At 38.8% G+C, this 22,003-nt stretch overlaps 1 protein-coding gene across 9 annotated transcripts in view; it reads left to right on the top strand.

Annotated features, from left to right (window-relative positions):
* ttll5 (tubulin tyrosine ligase-like family, member 5) overlaps positions 1–22,003 on the top strand; it is a 58,425-nt gene that overhangs the window by 33,363 nt on the left and 3,059 nt on the right. For 7 of the 9 annotated variants that reach the window (XM_044142398.1, XM_044142397.1, XM_044142399.1 and 4 more), the window contains 7 exons: positions 148–272; positions 522–1,094; positions 1,173–1,357; positions 3,808–3,935; positions 11,524–11,716; positions 15,104–15,300; positions 18,994–19,076. In XM_044142398.1, coding sequence (XP_043998333.1) covers positions 148–272; positions 522–1,094; positions 1,173–1,357; positions 3,808–3,935; positions 11,524–11,716; positions 15,104–15,300; positions 18,994–19,076 — 1,484 coding nt within the window. Of the gene's footprint in view, positions 1–147; positions 273–521; positions 1,095–1,172; positions 1,358–3,807; positions 3,936–11,523; positions 11,717–15,103; positions 15,314–18,993; positions 19,077–22,003 lie in introns of those variants that run through there. The other 2 variants (XM_044142405.1, XM_044142404.1) reach the window with 2 other exon arrangements.

The following is a 22,003-nucleotide window of genomic DNA, read 5'->3' as shown; positions in this document are numbered from 1 at the left end:
TTGTCACAAAATCCTAGTAAAATACAATGAAGCTAGTGTTTTTCTAACAGGAAAACATTACAAGGGGTATGAATACTTTGGCTTGGCAGAATACATGGCAATATGAGCTAAGTGGCCTCATTTATTTTAATGTCTTTTTTTCCACAGTGAGAACGATCTGGAGGAAGTCCTGACATATTATACACATAGAAATAAATCAGCCAACGTCTTCTTAGGAAATAAAGTTAGAAGTGTCAAGGCTCAGGATTCAAGCAGCAGGGCAAATTCTAAAAGTAAGTTCCATGTTTTTTTATTCTTATTTCTGGTTTGCAGTGTTTTTTTTTTACATTATCTTGTGATATTAAAGAACAAATGGTTATTCTTTTGAACCACTTAAAAGTAAACAAAAAGAAGAGTCATGTGAGATGGACAGATCAGCCATCGAATGATTAGGACTCAGTGTGGGATCATAGTGTCCGTCAGAGTAGAGGAATGAGTGACTAGTTATAACACAGCTTGGGCTTTCTTTTCCCTTTAAATAGCTTTGCCTGTGACCAAAGAGGACTCCAGAGCTTCAGAGTCCTCACTGTCTGCAGGGAATGTCTGCAGTGACCCAAACATCAAATCCTCTGAGACCCAATTGCCTGTGCTGCGTTCAGACCAACAGGCTGACGTTACAGCCAGTAAAACTCAAACAGATGTCCAGTCGTCTCAGCACTGCTCCGGTTTTTCTCCAAGTTCAAACTCCGCAAAGATTCATCCGCAGCACTGTTCCCCTACTACAAAATCCATTCCTCTTCACTGCCCCCCACCGCCGCCGCCTCCGCAGCCACCGTCTTACGCACAGTCCTTGGCCAAGTCTAACTTTTGCCATTCGGAAACTCTTTCCGATCCTCCCGCATACACCTCTGCCCCCGTCATCACGCAGCCAAAAGTGAATCAGACACCCACATCTACCAGCTCTAATGGAGCTTCTGCTGTGCCACCAAACCAGGCTTTGAGAAGGATTCAGTCTGTTACTACACCCACAACCAACTCCAAAACTACATTTGCAATACCAAGTGCCACGCACGTCTACAGCCAGACATTCTCTAGACCTACCTCAGCACACCAAGGTAATCGAAGTTCTTTTGCATGTGGCTTTCACAACTAAATTAATGTGATGTCCTCACCCTTGTTTCTGTTCATTTTAGGGATGTACAGGAGCCGTTCCAAGCTCAAGTCTAATTCAGAGGAGACTTTGAGGGACTTACAATCTTTGTCTGCCCATGCTCAGTCAAATCAGCAAGCATTCATCTCAGCCCTGCAGAAACTGGCTGACAAGCAGGTTGCTCGACACTATGCCAGCTCCAGTCACATCAACCTGCTGACACACCATGTGGGTTTCTTTTTTGTGTTAGTACATTATAATAGAATTCCTTTCCGAGGTTTATTCCATGTCGTAGATCTCCCCCAATTTTTGAGCACTAAATTAAATTTGCATGATCATTTGTACCAAAGGATTCATCTGGAGCTAAAAAAAATCCTTCTAATATCAACATGTGAAAAGTTCAACGTTTTCTTCTTGGCTTACCATCAATACAGTTTAGGGTTGATCTGCTCATATTTTTTGGATCAGCTGATTAATAACTAAATAGCAAAAGATTTTTAATTGGAGCTTTTACAGAATTTGAATCAGATGAAGCTAAATCTATGCCACCTGAGGAGCTCTGTCTGGAACACATTTAGAAAAGGTTTTTTGTTCCTAAATGCAAAATTTTTAGATTTTTTGTACAGTTTTGGCTTAGTTACAGCCCTGACTATTGTTTTTCTCTCAGAAAATGGCTTTTTTGAGTTTATATGCTCTAGTTAATGATTACCCGATTGCTAAATCAGTTAATTATTATTTTAATTATTTCAATTGATTAATAACAATTAATCAGAATTACTGCCTCAAAATGTTTTAGATTTTATATGCAATTGTAGTGTATGTAGTGTCTGTTGAAACAGGGATGTTCTGCACCTCAGAAACTAAGTTTAGGAAGATTAAGGTATGAAATTGGATCCACTCTGTCAGCCGGTACAAGAGGCTATGCAGATATTAAGCAGCTGTTAGTCGACCTCTGTAGTATTCTTTTCAAGAAAAAAAATCTCTGTAATGTTTCATGTAGAGAGGAATCGTCAGTCTCACTGTGAGGTCTTTGATATTTTCCTTTGTTGATGCGTAAATCTGGCTTAGACCCCATGCTGATGGGCGGCGTGTAGCTGCTCATGCCTTCAGCAGACCTGTTGGAGCCGTGGAGGTCTGCTGCCTCTTTCAGCACACCTTCCTCCTTCAGCCCTCAACTCGCCTCCAGTCTGTGGGTTGGGGCGGGGGTGGGTCTGGAACTGAAGTTTAACGCTGGCTGGCCCAAAAAGCGGTGAGCCGCATCAAGCCATGGCTCTGTGTGAGGTCTCATTATCAGATGCACCATGGGGGAGTGATTTCTGTTGATACTTAACAGGCAGCCACTTTTTTTTGGTAATTGATGCTTATAAATGGAGGAATGTGGCAAATTGGCACTGAGCAGGGGAGTGGCAGCTTGGCTGGCTCCATCACCACCTTCTTCCATATTCTCCAATTCTTTGGCCCTCAGCTTTGGGAGACCCTAAACCTTTCCTCCCTCTTTTGCCTCACTTCATTTTTTTTTTTTCAATGAAGAGTTTTTTTGTGATGGCACCAGACCACACAGAGTGCAGGTTTTATGACTTCCTTTCTGACTGTACATTTTTCATTCTATCTGAAACTTGTTTGCTGTGTTTCCCAAGAGCAGTTAATCCAGGCCATGGCAGAAGCTTAAGTCTAATAGTCCAGTATTTGGCACTTATAGGGCTCAGAGAACATTTAGATTTTTCTAAGGCTCCGATTTAAGTCATTAAATCACTTTCTGGGCAAAAATGGAGAACTTTGTAAACATGAACGACACTCCGTTGCACAGTTGACCTCAGGGTTTAAGTAATTACTCACTCTCAAGCAGGGCCATATAAACAGAAAGAGACTGACACTGAGTAAAACCAGGCATGGCCGCCATCTCCATCATGCTGCTGTGCAGTGATGCGACAATATGATTGTGGATTCTTTCACCATGTGTGTCGGTTTATGTCCACTGTTGTAAGATTGCCTTGTTTTAAATAAATAGAAAGTCCCGTAAACATTACAGAAGAGGATGGTGCAGAATAGAGATGGATAGCCCCTGAGATAACATTTATTGTTTCTGTGAATCCCTACGTTTTGTCTCTTTATGAATATAAACAGTATCCACAACCAAATGTATTATATTTCCACCATTTAGATTTTGTTCTTTGAAGAAATATAACTTGTCTAACTTTAGAAGTAAACTAGCGCTGTGGGTGTGTAACAACATGATGACATATTTTTTTTTTTTATGTCGTACAAGGCCTGGCAGCTCAACAGTTTTCCCATTGGACATTTAGCATACAGGAGGAAATAAAGTAAATAAAATACCACAATGGTATGATTAATTATCTCGTAATATTTCACTGACACTACAGAGTAGCACTGAGATGAGGCTGATTTCGACTGGAGAGTCAAGATAACTGTTAAGGATGGAGGAGGCGGAGGTGAAGGTTGGATTTAGTGTTAAACAGAGACTAGCTGTGCCATGTGCTGTGTATACATTTCGCATAGATACCAGAGATAAAGGCAGTCAGCTGAGGGAGGAACTCAGCAGCTTAAAACACAGGATTTACTGTTATCAATGGCTTGCACTGAAAAAAAGCTGATCAGACAAAACATCTTTAAGTATAATAAAATTAAGATGAATTATTTCTCTATATTACTGTGTCCAGCTGACCAACCTGAACCTGGCCAACAAGATGCTGGGTCGAGAGAGTTACACACAGACCACTAAAGTTGGTACAACCCACAGGCCTGTGAGAACTGTTCAAGCTGGAAAAGACTATCTAGCCGGTACAAGGTAAGTTTTGCAGAGTACGGAGAAAGTTATCAGAGGGAAATTAGACATGCTATGACTAATAATAGTAATAGTGATCTAACATATTTTGTTTTTTATAGTCTTTTTATCCTCATAACCTTTCAACATTTGTTATTGTAAAAAAAAAGATTATTATGAAATTGTTTCCAAAGTGTTAGAAGCATGACAGCTTATATTTCACTTTATGTTAGTGATTGCTTAAGCTGTCTTCAGTTGTTCCTCAAGGATCTGTCCCTGGACTGGTGATGTTTATACTATATATCATAGGTCTTCAGTTTGTAACTATACAATTTTTATGTACCCAGAAGATGCCTAACACAAGACTGAAATCAATCACAAAGAAGCAACTCGATAGATCTAGAAGTCATGATGATGCTGGTCTGAGGATTTCAGATGTACAAACATCCCTCAGGTTTTTAGTCTAAAAATGAGATCTTCTGTATTGTTAATGTAGAGGATTTGTGCAGAAGAGCTCAAATAGCTTCTTTTTAAAAATGAAATGTTTAAAATGCCATCTTTGAATGCACAACGTGTTGAAACTTTAAGAAGATGGACTACAGTCGTAAAATAGCTTATTGCTTAGCGGGAACAAGAAACTAATTCAAAATTAGACAATAACAGATACCATATGTATTAAATTAAGTGTTTGGTGAGTGTTATTGGTATCACACAAGTTGCTAAAAAACCTCCAATGACTCCAAATATTACAGTAGACGTAAAAAAGTCTTGCTTTCACCTTCATGGTGTCTAGTGTCTTCGCTCTGATGGGAATGTTTATTATTTCTACTGTAAGCTAGGTTTCTTTAATAGCTTATATTTAATTAAAAAGCACTTCAAAGTTATCTGCCATGTTATCGAAGTTTTATATTTAGCAAACATGCACTCTGCAACCTTAAGAAAATCTTAATGTTGCTTTTGGTCCAGTTTTAGCCGTGTGCTTATTTTGCTGCGTTTTATTTGCTGTCCTCTGAGACATCACACAGATACTTATCCCTTATGAGGTCAGATGCAATCACCACAAAGTTAAACATCATGTCTTTCTCCTGATGGACTTTAAATACAGTGTTTATGTATAGTCCTGAACTATTCTTGCTGTTTAGATTCAGAAGGGAAGCTTTAAATGTTAAAATGTGTTTGAGGAAGCCTCCTTTTACATGCAGGCGTCAGGATGCTGTTTAACTATGAAACGTTATGTTCCACTTTGGCCAAACTGCTATCCTGAGATTTTTGTGTTTTAAAGCTTTAGTTTTACTTGAGTGTCAAAACTTAAATTATAGCTGGCTACTTGGTCACGGTCAATAGAATCCAAAGGCCTGTTTAATGGTCTTCAACAGAATATTAGATTAAAATTGGTTGGTCTTTGGGAAGGAATTGCCCTTCCAGGCAGTTTGGTGAAACTTGGTGTTGGAAAATTTTGCTCTGTTTATGTAATTGAAGTTGCTTTTTCACTGCCAGGACCTTTTTAGCATCCAGGGTAGCTTATCCTCCACTGTGCTTTTTTTTTGCTACAGTAACCAGGGCGAAAACAAATACAGGTAGAAATTTACCCTGGCCTCCTCCTACCGATTTTAAGTCTGAAAGGAGGAGCTGCTGCTTATGTGCGTTTACATTGGAGGCTTTCAACATAAAATATCTGAGAACAACTACAAACGTCTCAGTAAAACTGATTTTAGTTAATTTTCAGAGGTTAACCGCTTTGCAACTGCCAAAATGATGTTTTTAGGTAGATCATTATAATACTGGTCAGATCACCTCCTTTCCTTTCTTCTGCTTCTTGAAGTCTGGATTGGCTCAGTTCATTTAAGGTCCATAAGAAATCCATTTGATACATTTCTTTTAAGTTTGAGTGGCAAACCTTGACTTTTAAACTGTAACTGCTGTGAATATATAAACGTTGTTTTAGTCTAGCTTAACTGTTTCTAATCACATTCTGGACTCCACTGTTGAGGTGGATGTCCTCAGATCACCATAGGAAGAGAATCTGCTCAGCGTCAGAGGACCTAATAGACATGAAGGATCAGATTTAGGGCCTGTGTAATGGAAACCCACTCATAAAATGGCCTTGGTAGATATAAAGATGTCTAAGTTCCAGAGCAAAAAACTCATAGTTGAAACGCTTCAGAACAACTGGCTGCTGAGTACCCATAAAATATGTCTTACCTCTGTGTCTAGTGAAATTCCTCTTTTCTCACTCCTGTCACGCTACAGTGAGAAGAAAAAAAAAATTTAACTGTCTTGGTATATGGTAATAGACCAGGAATATCATCATATAGTACACATGATCAGACTCCACTTTTACTTTTTTGTTGCTGGTAATGTAAATGGCAGTGCCTTAGACAGCTTGGCCCTGATCTCTGACTCTGGTTTTCCAGTCCAGTCCTTAAATGTATCGAGCTGTCAGGGCATTCCTGGAATGTCTGGCCGTTTCCCCTTTACAAATGTTTTTATTTCCACCAACCAAGAAGGGACTTTTTATAGAATTTATTATTTGCAAATGGCTTCATCTGACCTTCATGGGATACTCTAGAGACAGAAATCAGAGTTTGAAAGATCCAGTGCTGTCAGGGATCACATTTTTGTTCTCAGAGTTTTAGAAATATTATTTCCTTATAGTCTTTTAGATGTTCTTTTATCAAGCAATTTGTGTTTGTGTGGATGTGTGTTTATTGTGCTGAAATATCTAATATTATTAGAAATGTTTTTGATTTCATACACACTGTTTCATAAAAAAAATGATTTTTTCCCCCTGTTACATTTGCACCTATGGCTTTTGCCAAACATGTTGAAACTGTTAAGCACACTGGCTCTTTTTAACGATCACAGGGGTGAGGTATGATGGGTTTCAAAGGCCAACGCAGCTCTTTGAAGTGCCGCTGCCAGGATCTAGCAGGTATGCTGCATCAGCATTCTCAGAAGTCATGCCTAAATCCTTTGTGCTGACAATTGGAGGATGTTCAATCATATAGCACGTCCTGTCACAGCCACTGTTAACCGCACTTCCGGTCTCGGACATCTTTGTACATTTATGTGAAGTAAAGTGATGTGCTTTAAAAACACAAATGGTACGCATACGTTTAGAGACCAAGCCAGCTCCCCACAAAGTGATTTCAGTAAAAGGTCAGAGATTGCATGAACCCTTGCAAACATGTTCATATCTGTTGGACCTATTCTTATTTATCCACATTGCAAAGCGTGTTTCATTTGGATTTTGTGATACACCAACAGAAAATAGTGCACAATTTTGAAGTTGAAGGGAAACGATAAATGGTTTGTAAAGATCACGATATGTAAAGCGTTTTACAAATCATATAAAACATAAAAGTGGGCCATACATTACCATACACCCCCTTTTACTCTGACACGCCTAATTAAAATCCAATATAACCAACAAGATAAGGCCCATGCTGACTCTGGAGTAGCTACACAGATCCTTGGCTCAAATGATTGAATCTGTTAACAGGACAACTACTAATTGTGCAGCATACCATCCCCACAGTGTTAAATTACCTGCATTTCTATGGCACTTTATCAAGTCAAAGGACTCCAAAGCAGTTTACACTGCAAACAGTCATTCATTCACACACTTGTGGTGAGCTGCATTGTATTCTGGGCAGAACAGGGTTCACATTGGCAACCTACTGGTTACAGGACAAAACTTCAGCTTAAGTGATGCTTATAATACCAGTCTCCAATACATAATTCATGTCCAGGCGGACTAGGAGGAAGTTGAGATTGTGCTTTCTGTCCACAGTAGCTGAATTATTCATAATTTAAGTTCAATTGTTTAATCTTATTGTTTATATGTAGTTACTGCAACCAGAGTCAGTGGTTTTTCTCACTGTGGAGAAAAAGTTACATGCATTCATTTGTTTGACGTCTGATGGCATAGTGTGAATTCTCTTGATGAATATTAATTAAATTTAATGGGGATTAAATGCAACTGTCTATGTTATTAGTGTCATTTCAAAAACTGATGGGTAAAAACCATTAGTTTTTACCCATAGACTCAATTTAAGCATGTCTAAAGGGCAGGCTGGTCACTTCATTGTTTTACCAGGAGGAAAATGAAGAAAAGAGGTTAAAGCACAGGGTTTTTTTGACCCTGTCAGTCAAAATGACAGACAACAAAAATGGTCAGCGCAGCCTGTTTGTCTTAACTAAGATGCTGAGCAATTAATTTTCAGGGCTTTGATTTGCTGGTAACACCAGTGGCTTTGTTATTTATAATCAACTTCGATATTTGACTTCTTTTATGGTCAGCAGTTGCTTCTAGACAGTCTTTAGTTGTTTAGCCAAATAAAACTATTGTGAAATGTTTCTAGTATTTTATCCTTCTTTTTTGTTAATGCTATAACATTTGTTAGTGTTCTTTTCTGTTCAGCTCTATAAAATAGGAACATCAGAAACTGTACTTTTACAGGGTGTTGTTTAAATTTAATTCAGTGCCTTGAAATATATTGCATGGGTGTAACATTTCAAAAGACCTTTAGAATGCCCATTCTCCTGACTAATCAGAAAAACTCCTGTAAAAGTGTCTGAATTCTTTGATGCGAGTCAGTGTACCACAAAAAATTGCCTGATGTCTCTGTTCCTTTGCGTTTAAAAAGAGGTTTCATTTTCTCTGATTGGTAACAGATGTTGTACTAGGAAGGAGAAGCCCTTAGGTAAGAACAGCTGAAATTCCACTGAGCAGTTTTAGTTCAACCAGATATAAACACCTCTGGAACAAAACTGATAGCAACTATCTTTGAAATATTACTCAGTACCTCTGAAAGAGTGCAATACCTACTTACATAATAATGATTCCCTAATAATTTCATTCAGGTGGAATAAATGAAAAGATTAAAAAATAAATGGATGTATACATTAAATAAACAGTATTGAGTAAAGAAGTCAGGCTATGGAGTTATTTTTCTATACTTTTCCACCATGTTTTCCAAGCTTGCATGTCTCTGCCTTTTATAGTATGGCATAGAGCCTTCAGCCGTCTCTGATGATCTACATATAATGATGTACCATAGATCATCAGAGCTACTTCTGACTTCAGACTACTAGTAGGCTCCAATCCTATATTTCTCAGGCTTTTTCCAGCTTCAATATAAGCATTCCTTGCATCACTGGACTGAACAAAACCATAAATACGGGTCATTTTTCGCATTTCAAGGATGTTTCTTCTCTGTGTCATGTTGTTGCAGGAAAGCTCTATAAACAAACACTGATTAATGGCTGGAAATACCCTCACAGTCTTTAGGCGTCTGATGTTTACACTGACCAGGCAGGACTTTGAGATAGTCTGGCATGATGTCATCTCAAACGGTCCATTTTCCCACATTCACTCTGAGTTAGATTGATGCTGCACATGTGCTCCCGTACTGCTCTGTTGTTTAACAGTAAGTTCTATCAGCAAATTAGAAGACGGAAAGCACAACTTCGATGCGCTCAGGAAACTGACACTCCTGAGCAGTCTCTCTTAATTGGTGATTAGTCCTAAAAAGCTTGAGCTCTGCAGATACGTTGTGATGAAAATGTCAGAAGGAAATCTGTTTTTCTCATTCAAATGTTTTTTTGTTTGTTTATTGGTTGTTGTGCTGAACAAAATTTCTTCCTCCTGTTATCTGTAGAAGTTTCTGTGGTGTTGACAAGACCTCAACATTTGGTTCTCTGATGAAAGTGAACTCGAGAAAAGCTTATGCTCTTACTGTGATAGGTCCGTACGGATGCAATGTATGCTAATAAAACAGCAGGACTAAAGGACATGGCGGTCCAATGTGCAAACAGCAGTCAAGTTAGAGGAAATAACTGCTGTAAACATGGAACAAGTTCTTCTTTTGTCCCCCAAGAATTTTAGAATCACTGGCCTCATAGGGTTCACAGACGAGCCTTTGTTTCCAGAAGCTTGAAAAAGAAAAGAAAAAAAAAATTTCACTGGCTCCTAGTCACACCAGTTGTTTTTGCAATATATGAGCTATTATGTGAACTGAGAAATGCATGGGCGGATAGCATGTTCACATGGGTTTAAGATCCCTTGTGTCTTTGTTTAGCCGCTCAGGACAAGGAATATTTTTTCACTTGAGCGACAAGATTATTATCCCACAGTTTGCATTGTTGTTCAAGATTAACTGAATTCTAATTTTAGAGTTTATCGTAGTTGAAGTCTAAAAATATTGCAGCTATTGTGATTTTAGGTCTTCTGTGTTTTCTTTAACTGTGGACCAACGGACAAATGTTATTGCATGCATGGGAGGAATTTCCAAGAACATTTTGTTGTTAAGACCCCCGAGGCTCCCATTTCTTTAACTGTACATGTATCCCGTTTTTTCCTCCTTCTCCCACTCTGTATTATATTCTTCCTTGCAGCTCCCAATAGATCCCTTTATGGCATTATTTTTGGCTGATGTTATATATATACAGCAGCAAACCAGACTCCGCATAGACTCAATTTAAGCATGTCTAAAGGGCAGGCTGGTCACTTCATTGTTTTACCAGGAGGAAAATGAAGAAAAGAGGTTAAAGCAGGCTTAATTCTAATGGCAGATAATCCAGTTACAAGCGCGTGCAGCTCATCAAAAAGTGTTCTTTCCAGGTTGTGGCTTGGGAATGTAAATGGGACGTGAAGCCAAAGGAGCACTGAGACTAAGAACAAAGATTTTTAGGTCGTCCCTTGCTTGCCACAGCCTTGTCCTCTGCTTTGACCATGATCTGCTCACTTTGATTTGGGGCTTCTGTGGGCCTTGCTGCTTCTGGTTAGGATCTTAAAAGCTGGCTTGTCAAAGAAAATGAGAGTTTACAGATTCATCTAAAAGAAATTTTAGATTGTGAAAAAGTAAAATAATTTTTGTCAATCATCTCAGAAAGTGAAACATAATGGGAATTATAAACATTATATGATTTTGATGATTATGGCCTAGAAATAATAAAAATATTAAATTTAGGGTGTCAGAAAATAAAATATTACATAATATAACAAAAGATATTTTAAACTGAAATGTAAAGCTACTGCAAGTCTGTTTAGCCAATACTTGATTTTGCTTGACAATCCTTTCAAGACTGTGGTTATCCCTGTTGTAGGTGCACCTTTCTGCCTTCCACTCAACTTTATATAAACGTGCCTGGATAAAGCACTCATTCTTCAGCAATAACCTTTGGGCATACCTTCCTTGTGAGGCGTGTCAACAGTCAAGTCAGCAGTTTTCCCCATCATTTTACATTATTTCTCTTTTTCACAATTATATACAGTGGATTATGGGTTTTTAGTAAGCCATAACCATCATAACTCCAGGATATATAGGCTTGAAATATTTCATTCTATGTAATACATGAGTTTAATTTTCTGAAATTAGTGACAAAAAATACAGACCTTTACTACCTGCTGTTACATCTCTTGTTTGTTGGAAAATTAGGAAAAAATGCAGCTATGATCTTACTCCAGGGCCACCAAAGGACAAACTCATACTCATTTGGTTGAACTCAGATTTAACTCATATAGTATCACTGGTTTGAATATTGCAAACAGAGTGTGATGTCTTGGTTTCAAATTGTTTTTCTCACTTCTGCTCATCATTGCTCACAGGCCACCGAAGAGCAAGGAGGGTATATGGGACCCACCGATGCAGGCTTCCCCCAATGTGGTGATGGGCTTGAACTCCACGCCGAGCAGTCAGTCAACCAAAGGAAGCTACCAGCTGCAGTTTGCTATCCAGCAGCTGCAACAACAGAGATTAAAGACCCATCAGCTTTTAGACAGGGAACATCCCAGACACCAGGTACATATGCAGGAGAAAAACAGATGGACTTTAATGATAATTATATGGAAAATATTACTTTGCCTAACATCACCATTTTACAAAATTATCTTTTTGCTATTAAACTCTTAAATATTTTACTAGTCACACATTCTACTAATGTTTTTCCAAACTGCGTTACGAAATTATGTTTGGTGGAAACATCGTTTTCAACAGGAGCTCATTCCCAGAAAGCCAAGCATTACTCCTTGACCAAAGTTTATTTTGCTTGGCTGAGCTTCTCCATTGGGTTTTGATGAGAAGGTGAATAATGCTGTCGAAAAGAGCAAACACAGTGCTCTCACATGTATTTACACCCCTACATTTTGTGTTTTTGTTTCATATTACAACCACAAACTGTAAAGCATTTTTTGGAGCGATTTTGTTGTGATAGATTGTTATAAATTTCTGCAAAATTCTGACGTATAAGAACGTCTCTTCATAAAATCTGAAAAGTGCGGTGTGCATTTGTTTTTAATATGTGATATCCCAAAATTAAATTTCACACAACCAATTACATTCTAAGCTAACTATTAAAGTCCACGTGTGTGTAATTTAACGTCAGTATCATTATCTGCTCTGTGAAGAGGTTTGTTCCACTTGAGGCAAAGTTTCACCTTCCAGCAGGACAACAATCCAAAACATACAACATATGATAGAGTGGTTTAGATCAGAGCATATTTATGTGGTACAATGACCAAGTCAAATTGTAAACCGAAGGAGAAAATAGCTTGTCACAAAAGCGCTAGTCTGACGGAGCTTGACTTTGGACCTTTAATTTCAGCTAAAGGTGGTTCTACTAAGTACCAACTTGGGAAAGCTGGTCAAAGCCTTTCAGTTAAAAAGTCATGTTTTTTTCTTTGTCTAAATTATGCACGAGTTTGTGTGAAGTTGTTTCATAAAATCCTAGTAACAAATTGCCGTTTGCTTTCATAATTTGTAAAAATATAAAAAATTTTAATTGTGTGAAAGTCTTACCAGCCCAGTTTATTTGAGCTCCATTTAGTTTTTTGGCCTTGCAGCATGGATATAATTTTGGTGCATGATTGTCACCAATTGTAATTTAGCAACAAGAAACACTTGAAGTTATGTCTGACCGGCCATGAAGGCTGTAATTTGAAAGTGTTCACGTGGCTCTTTCCAAAAGCAGGAGGGTTGCAGGAGTGTGCTTATGCGAATTTATCCTTCCTTTTTTTACTTTATAGCGCCACCTTTTGCTTCAGTTTCAGATGTAATTTGCTTTTGAGATATCAGATTAAAGAGGTTCATATATTAGATATCCACATCACACTTTTCAGCATTACATATTTGAACAAAATCAGAAGCCATGTTAACTGCTTCCACTAAGGATTGATGTGCTTCCTAGTGTTGATCTGTCAATTAAAATCAGCACTGAAATCATCACGAAATAACTCAAAGGGTGTGAATTATTTTGCAAGGCATTATATGATTAAAACAAGCCAGCAGCCAGAGCAGATTTTCCTTCAGAAAGCCTGGAGAAATATTAATCAAAATCACTTTAAGATATTCCAAGAATCTTTGGTAGTGATAGAATATTGAGTCATGCAGACGTTTGTAAGCTTCCTGCATTCATTCTTTACTTCTGTTAATGATTGATTTTGGCATTTTAATTCCAACGTACTTTGTTTCGATAGCCTCATTTTTTTTCTGAGCAGACTTTAAATAATTGATCATTCTGGATCAACTAAAGATGCTGAAACAAGCTTTCTATTGATTGTGAATGCTCATGTATATTCATGGGTGCTGGTTGGAGAGACAGAAAGAGACGGGGATCTGTTCCGGCACTCCAGTCCACGTTCCAGTTACTGGGTGCAGACTGTTCGGCTCCTCCACTGGGTTGGCGCTGGGCCACCTGGCAGCCAAAGAAAGGTGCCCTTCCTGGCCCCGCTCAAACTGAATTGTGGCCATAGGCCTTGCAACCTGGAAACCCAGCTTCTCGTTTATCAACACAGGAATTACATCAGATATTTCATGTCACCTCATTGGCCCTTTGAACGGCTACTCTGAGAAACTGGAAAACCATTAGCATGTTAGATAGCCGTATAAAGCAGCAGAGAAAATAGCATGGGCATGAGATGTGGAAAGAATGTATGGAAGCATTCCCTACTGCTGCTTGGACCGAGTAAAATGTGCTTCTAAAGTATTATGTCAAAAAGACAACAGCATATTCCTCCTTCCCAAGCCTTTGAAGAGCTTTTCCATAAACAAATAAATGATGTGGGGAATTTGCTTTTTATTGCAGCCAACTTCAAAAATGTTAAGCTTGTTTTGATACTGGAAGGTATTTCATTAATATCTGCACTGAACAGGCCAGAGTATTTTCCATGACTAACCCATTCTAAATGTGATTACACTTCCGCCGGCCACTTTTGGAGTGGCTTGATTTATTTTGTCCTTAAGAGTACACTACTCCCATGGATGCATGCTCCACCTCTCATCTAAGTTTTGCGGAGTTCCCTCTGGAGACGAACGCTCATTATTAATCCTTCTTCTTCCTTGATATTAGGGAACGGACTCTTTTTAGGAACAACAGAAATGAATGACTAATGAAATTATTTCTACTTATTTTCGACCTCTTTTTTGTTCAACCTATCTCTTTTGTTCAACCTATCATCGGAAAATGCAAAGTGTATAGCCCACCTGCAAACCTACTGAGATGTAGCTGTTCACCAAAAAAATTACACGCAAGGTGGCTGGGGAGTTTCAGAGATCCATATCTGTCAGACAGAACAATATTTTAGTCAATTACTCAACAATTTTGGCATTTATGGAAGATTGGCACAAAGAAAGTCATTGTTGAAAGAAAACAAAAGATGTTCTGTCTGCAGTTTCCCAAGAAGGGGCTGTAATCAGATGAGATGAAAAATAAATTTCCTTGGCCTTTATGCAACATGCACAAATGTGAGGTGGATGGTTAACAATATTTCCGATCTTGCCATGTATGGTGAAGTATTACTTGAGTGCAAATGTGGGGGCTTAACATAATTTGCACTAGGGCGGCAACTAACAATTATTTTAGTAATTGTGTATTATATTGATTATTCTGACGATTAATGGAATAAAAAAGTGGCACATTCTAACTTTTTCTCTTACCTGGGGGGGCAGTGAAACTGGTCAAAGCCGATGGGAAGATGCAGCACAGTGACTCTAAACATAAAGCTAAACAAGTAAAGAACAGATCAAATGACATCAGTTTCTTAGAATGGTCCGGTCTGAATTATAGAATAAATATATTTCTGGCTCTAATGCGACAAAATGTGGAAATCTTTTAAAAGGAATTACTTTTTTTATTAAAATGTTGCTTTTGTGCCATTTAATTAAATTAATATTGCTTGTTTCTCCTCCCAGACCCAGTTTCATGACCAGACAAGCGGTCCACACCCGCAGGTATCCACAAAACCCTCCAGCTGCCCACCATCCAGCTTACATGTTCAGTCCAGCCCCAACCACAGCCAGACCAGTGTTCGCCCGGCTTATAATCCAAAGCCACCCAGCAGCATGCTAGAAGGACAGGGCAAGAAAACAGCAACAAAGCGCCTAATAAAGTAAGTCTTGCAGGTGAATTGCAGTATTTCTACTTAATGGTGAATGAAACAATGTTGCTGTGGACTTTCAAAACATTTAGAGCACTGGGGTGGCAGTTTTGGCCCCAGCTCATGGAAGGAGACCGGGTTCATGGGATCCCTGAGTTCAAGCGGACACAGCTAACGCTAATGAGAGTCAGAATATAAATGTAGTGTACTGCTCCCAGCCTTTTGGCCGTGGGCTGTATCTTTCTGTTCAGTAAACAACCTCATCACAGGCCTGATTTCTGCCTGAACTGTAAACAGAATCTGGTTCAGTGGAAGGGCCCGGGCTCTGGGCTCCATTTAAATCCTGTTTGGTTTGGAGATAAGGTGAAGAGTACAGAAGGAAAAATAAAAAGAAAAGGAGTGAAACTGGCCTCAACTGCCAGCTATTTCCCTTGCTAATTTTATGACTGTGTTACTGAAACATCCATCCAAATTACACAACAGCAGCAAGCCTTTAGTGATCAGGGCTGATTGTTTGTTTAAAGCATGCTGGCAGAGGGCTTTTCAGTTTTGCTTAATGTAGAAGAGGAATGACACGACAGGGGAGTTTAACTCCAAATTATTGACAACAAATCCATCTGGCAGTTATTTTTTTAGTTATTTTGACTCATTCACTCCAGCCAGGATTGAGTTAAACATTTACTCTATCTGTTATATTCAGCATGTTGCCACATTGGACCAACTTTACCTGGCATAGAAGGAGTTAGTGAAGCAGAGAATGGCTGATATAGAGTGGTGAGCTGTATTTGCTTGTGTGTGTGTGCCTTCCTGGCAGTTGCTGTGTTTACCTTCTGCATGTGGAATTCCAGAGCCCCCCTCACACTCTCCTCTGTCCTGCATTTTTGTGGTCGACCAGTGTGACAGGGGAGAGTGTGGGAAAAACGGAAGCTTCAGGAGCAAAAAAAATGCGCTGATGGAAACAATGAAAAGAGAGAATAAAGAGATGAGAAAATAAAGAATGACAGAGAAAAGTAAACTCTATCCAGAAGAAAGAAGATGATTGTTTCCAGAAAACGGAAGAATAATAAGTTGCTTCCCCATTTTTCCAGGGCTCTTTTTTGGAGCAACTCTATACCTTTGTTATTGAGGCACATCTGAAACGTATCCCAGTGCCGAGCTAATCCCCTCCAATTTATAATAGAATCACTGTGCTGTATGTATTGAGAGAGTTCAAGGTTGCCCGGCTCTCCAAACTCCATTCTATATCAAATTGTAAAATTATTGTTTGATACACATATTCCATCCTTTGTTCCCCAGGATTTTCCATGAATAGTGCACTGCTGATGTTTGTTAGCGCTCTTTGAAGGTCTAACACATTAAATCGTTCCAAGTTCTGCCCACTCCACTTCTGGAGTGGGCAGTACTTAGAAGGGCTGACTTCTTTACCCATTAATTTTCAGGTTTAGCTTATAGTTAGTTAATTAACCTGAAAACATTTTTCACATTACAAGCACTAATTTAGATTTAATGTGATAGAACAACGCACATTATTCCATAATCATCAAATGGAAAGAAAAGGGCATGTGATTTACTCTAATATCTCTGAATAAAATCTAAACTAACATTGTACATCACCTTGATGGGTAGAGCTAAATGCTGGGCAATCCTGGAAGAAAATGTATTTAGAAGCTGCAGAGTTGAGACTTCCTTCAGGTCAAAACTGTAAATATACAACCAAAGCTCCAATGGAATCCCTTTATACGCACACACAAATCAAAGCATATTTATGTATCAAAATGACCCAGTTAAATTCTGGAACCTAAATCCCATTGAGAATTGGCTGAACGAAAATTGATGTTCACTTAATCTGACTAAGCCAGATGTATTTTAGTGTCTTTATGTGCAAAGGTGGTTGAAACAAAGCCAAAAGATTTATGTCTGTACTTGCCACAAAAACTGGATCATCAAAATAATGTCAGGTGGACTGAATTCAGAGGCTTCCCACTTTCTTCTGATATTTATAAATAGAACAGATAAAATAGTACATCCCTTTCTTGCAACTTGACAATTTTCCACTGATTTCATCCCCTAAAATTCTAAGATGACACCTTGAAGTTTGTGGTTGTAGAATGATCAATAGTGAAAAAGTTAAAAGACTATGAATACTTTCACAGACTCCCAGCCTTCAGGATTGGCGTTAAAGCTCTGCTGGCATAGAGCATGCAAAGTTGAAGCAAATGCACAGCTTGTTGGTATCACACTTAGCAGGGCCCTCTCTTTGCTCTTTCATCATACCCCAGCTGCCAACTTGAGGGGCTGCAGAGGCTCAAAGTGGTATGACTTCAGTGAAGGCTCTGAAAGCAGCAATTTGTAATGCAAATAAATGAGCCTGTTTGGTATTTTGTTTGCAAGGTTTGGTTAGTCGCAGTTGTAACTACGGAAACCTGTGCTGTCGTGTGGCATTACTAATAGGGTGACAATTACACCAGCTCCATTAATGTCAGCCTTGCTGTTGCTCTCACTCCCTATTAATCAGCCACAACAGTAGTTATTTTCATAGAATACTCCATACAGACAGAAGCCGCCAAGCGTGTGTTTATGGTTAAACTTTATCCACTGTTGGTCGCGGTGGTATCGCATTAGGCACATGCTACTGGAGCAAGCACAGGAACTGCAGATCTAAGTGAATTGTTAGACTTTCCCAAACGTTGTGCTTAAAGAGCCGTCTGCACACACTACAGGTTCAGAATCAGCTCTCACCTGCAGCTTTTCTGGCTGCTGTTTGACTCTTAAAGTGACAGAGTGAGAGACTGTTGACAAAGAAAGTGATGTGAAAGGACCCAAAGGTCAAGCTTCCCCCCCACTCGCCCTCTCAATGCGAAAGGGGCTGCTTCCTGTCGAGGTATGCCACACTTAAAGTGGGCCAGTTCTATTTGTGGTTGTGTAATGGTATGAAAGAACAACTGTGCAGCCCCTTACAAGGAGGCAGTGTGTACCCTCATTACCTTATTAATGCTCCTTTGGCATGCTGCTGTTATGGGGCGAGAGGTTAATGCCAGCTAAGCTTTATTTATTGTTCCCCCTAAAAATGCTCAACAGAATTAATGCATAAGGTTACAGACGTGTCTGTTCATGCTTTATGCTTCAGTAGCTCTTTTAATAGCGTGCTTCTGGAAAACACTGCACTCACTGTGCAATTATGTGAAAAGAGGTATTTAATTTCTTTTCTACAATCTTTAGACTTGTTTATGAAGCCCTGTGAGGTAAATACACCACTCTATTTGCTAATTACTCTGCATATTCTTTATGTTTGTAACTTTTTCTTGCAGCTTGACTCAGTCAGTAATCACCGGCCTATGCTAACCAGTGTGATAGTCACATCACCCTGGACAAGGAGTAGGAATTTCTCTCCTTCTTGTCACAATAGCTCTCAAGAGGCACTCAGTAAACACTTAGCCCCACCAGGCTCCACAGACTGCACACAAAGTGCAACTATTTGAATCTGAGTCCGCTATACTCATGTCATAGAGCTTACATGGCGACTAAAACAATCACACGCAGGGAGAAACTGTTTCTCTTCGTGTTTGGTTTTGATGTTTAGTTCCACAGAGGCCTTGGAAGTCTGCAGAAACAAACATTCCTTGGGATATTTTTTCCAAGCATTACTTTCTTAAAAAATAATCATTTTCAGTCGTTGTTCATTCTTAAGCTGTTTCTGATTAACAGGCAGATGTCCTCAGAGAGTTCAGCCAGTGGTTCCATGTCAAACAACCAACAGGTGGTCTACGAGGCCATTTGCGGTAAAACAGGTGGGTTTGATGTTGCAGCTTTATATGTACCTATACTTCATGCTGTACCACAGTCTTCAGGGTGGGGGGAGTTATGCCTCTATGCCAGTGTTAGTGATTACAGGCATGCATAGTGGACATTCCCCATTGAGGTCTGATAAAAACCACTGGATATTTTTATCCAGCTCCTTCTTTCTCAGTTTCTCATTGTTAAAATTTATAGCATTGTTGGAGTTTGAATTAACAGTCAAACTTCAATTCTAACTAGTTATTACACTGAGGTTTTATTAGTACCGTACCTGTAGTAAAGCCCCTTTCCAGGATGCTATTGAAGAATTATGTTGAACGGGAGACTTTAATGCATCTAGCAAGCTCATCTCTATTGCCTAGTGAAAAAGTGGGAACTGTGCAGAATATGTGATCCCATTGGCATTGCTTTGAAGAAGCACCTGTGGCTGAAATCCTGTGATCTGTGTTGCCTTGGCACACTTATGTGTCTCAGTGCTGACAGTTTTCTCCTTCAGTCACATCCTTTGCTGTGGTGTTCCCACTTTTGTAGTTGTATCTCCTTAAGATCGCAGGAACCTGCATGACTAATCAAAACATGGCTTTTTTTTAGCCAATTTGGTAACATGTAGTTGTTACCCATTGCAAATTACAATGATCTTCAGTGTAAATAACCACAGGTCTTTAGACATCCATTTGTAACCTTGTATTGGAAAAGATAATTGAAAATCCAGTTTTATCAATAAAGTATACTAATTTTGGTTTAGAAAATCTCTCCGGTGCATTTTCTGCCAATCTAAGCACCAAGATTGCATTGATAGAAAGTTTTCTGGAGCTCAGTACTGCTTTTGACTCAGCTAAGCTTTATATGCCATTTGATAGATTAGATGAGTGAGTTTGTCTTGAACTGTATTAATTGATCCTCTCCATCTCAGATTATGGAGCATACAACATCTCTCATCTCTGTTTGCTGATGACACACAGCTTTATACTTCTGTGTCACCACGTCACCACAGGTGCCTGCAGTCACAAAGTTTTTACACAGCATTTGTGTTGGAGGTTGTTACTCAACTGAGCTTAATGAGTCTAAACACCATAGACCATCTAATAAACCTAGGTGTCATTAGTCAGTCAGAGCTAAATTTTAATAGGCACCTAAGGTCTATTACCAAAGAAGCTCATTACCATCTTAAGCCATTTATCACAATGAAGACTCTCCTGTCAAAAGTACAGAAATGCCTGACATGGAGAAACTGCCATGTTCTTTAAATCAAAACTGTATTTTCTTAGTAATTTTTTTTACTTGTCATGAACATTTACTTTTCCCCCTTTGTTTTTTATTTTCCTGCACTTTAAATAACCTTGTGTGTAATTAGAAATAAACTCATCTTGCCTAGACATTTATGCAAGTAACCATTCAATTTGGGTGTGATCAAATGTTCAGTTTGTACGCAATTATTGCAAAAACGTGCGACCTACTGGAGTTAAGATATTAACTACTCATAACCTCTTAACATAATCTCACTTAAAAAATATGAATTACCCCTTTAGAAAAGCTGAAATGATTTGATGCATTATGAAACGTCTCATAATTACAGCTACTGGTCACAATTACCCAAATGGTTATAGGCAATAGTGGTAAATACACCCCTGTTGTTAATTTTTGGGAAAAACACTTTAACTCCAAGATAATTTAGACGTGGATAAAACCAAATTCCCTGTAGAGTAATTTCCAGTTTGGTTGTACATGGTGTGTGCGTCACTGGCTTAATGTCTGATTATAGCTGAAAGATAAGAGAGCATGGTAAAGACTTTTTTTATTTGCACTTACTGAGATCCAGTAATGCCAAATGTTCACACCATTCCAGTTACTGTGCAAACAGCAAGAGCTGCACTAAAGAAATAATCCTCTTTATTTCTCATTGCGAATGAACTGTGAGTTCATTCGCAATCATTTACACAACTTTGTGCTTTATTGTAGTGACATTGGTGTCAGGCAGTTTGCTCACATCTGTTTGTTTGATTATATGCTTTTCCTAGTAATCTGCTGTACATTGGTATCAGCAGATCCTTTACATGTCATCTTGTCTGTGAAGATGGCACTGAGATCACCATGATGGAAATATACACAAACACCTTCAAAGAAAACTTCTTTTGAAATATTCCCCTTTGTCCTTATTCTCTCTGCCCATTAGCTCAGAATACTGGCTGAACCCAACTAACTTATAAACTCATTAATTACTGTAACTGGATCCTTTAGGAGCAGCTTCAAAATTTGACATCATCAAAAAAGAAGCACTTGCTCCAAAACTGTGACTAAAATTCACATCTCTCTACACATAAACAAACCAATTACCTTGTGGGGAAATGTTTTTTGGCTAAATTAAATAATTTTTTACCTTTCCGGTCATAATCTCATCATGATTGTTAGGAGGGATCAAGGCGAGGCTTTCAAACCTAAGAAAACTGAATCCAGTCTGAAGCATGGTGGTGGTATCAGTTTCTGAGTGTGTTTTGGTGCCAGTAATATTGATGCATTGCACAAAATGGTTGGAAATTATTCTACTTCACCTCAAATCAACAGTTTGATGGTTTAACTTGGGATAGAGTTTGGTCTTCAAACTGGACAATGATCCAATCCCATCAGAACTGGTTTTGGCATGAATCACACTGGATACCATTAAGCTTCTAGACCTCAACCCCATTCAAGCTTGCAGACTTTTCCTAAATGTTGAGTCTCTGCCAGCAAACCAAACAATCTGAATGAGCTCTACTAAATCTGTCAAGACAAGTGGTCAAATATCCATCTTGAGTTATGCCAGAAGCTTGTAGATGACTACGAAAAGCATGTGGTTTTTCTGTAAGTTTCAAGGGACATCTGTCTAAATATTCGCAAGGATGTATGTGTATGTTCATACTTGCTTGTAACCGAAGAAAAGGAT

This window comes from Gambusia affinis, linkage group LG16 (genome assembly GCF_019740435.1).
Source record: "Gambusia affinis linkage group LG16, SWU_Gaff_1.0, whole genome shotgun sequence".
NCBI lineage: Eukaryota > Metazoa > Chordata > Actinopteri > Cyprinodontiformes > Poeciliidae > Gambusia > Gambusia affinis.
Note: the sequence above shows the minus strand (reverse complement) of the source record. Positions and strands in the feature narration are given on the sequence as shown.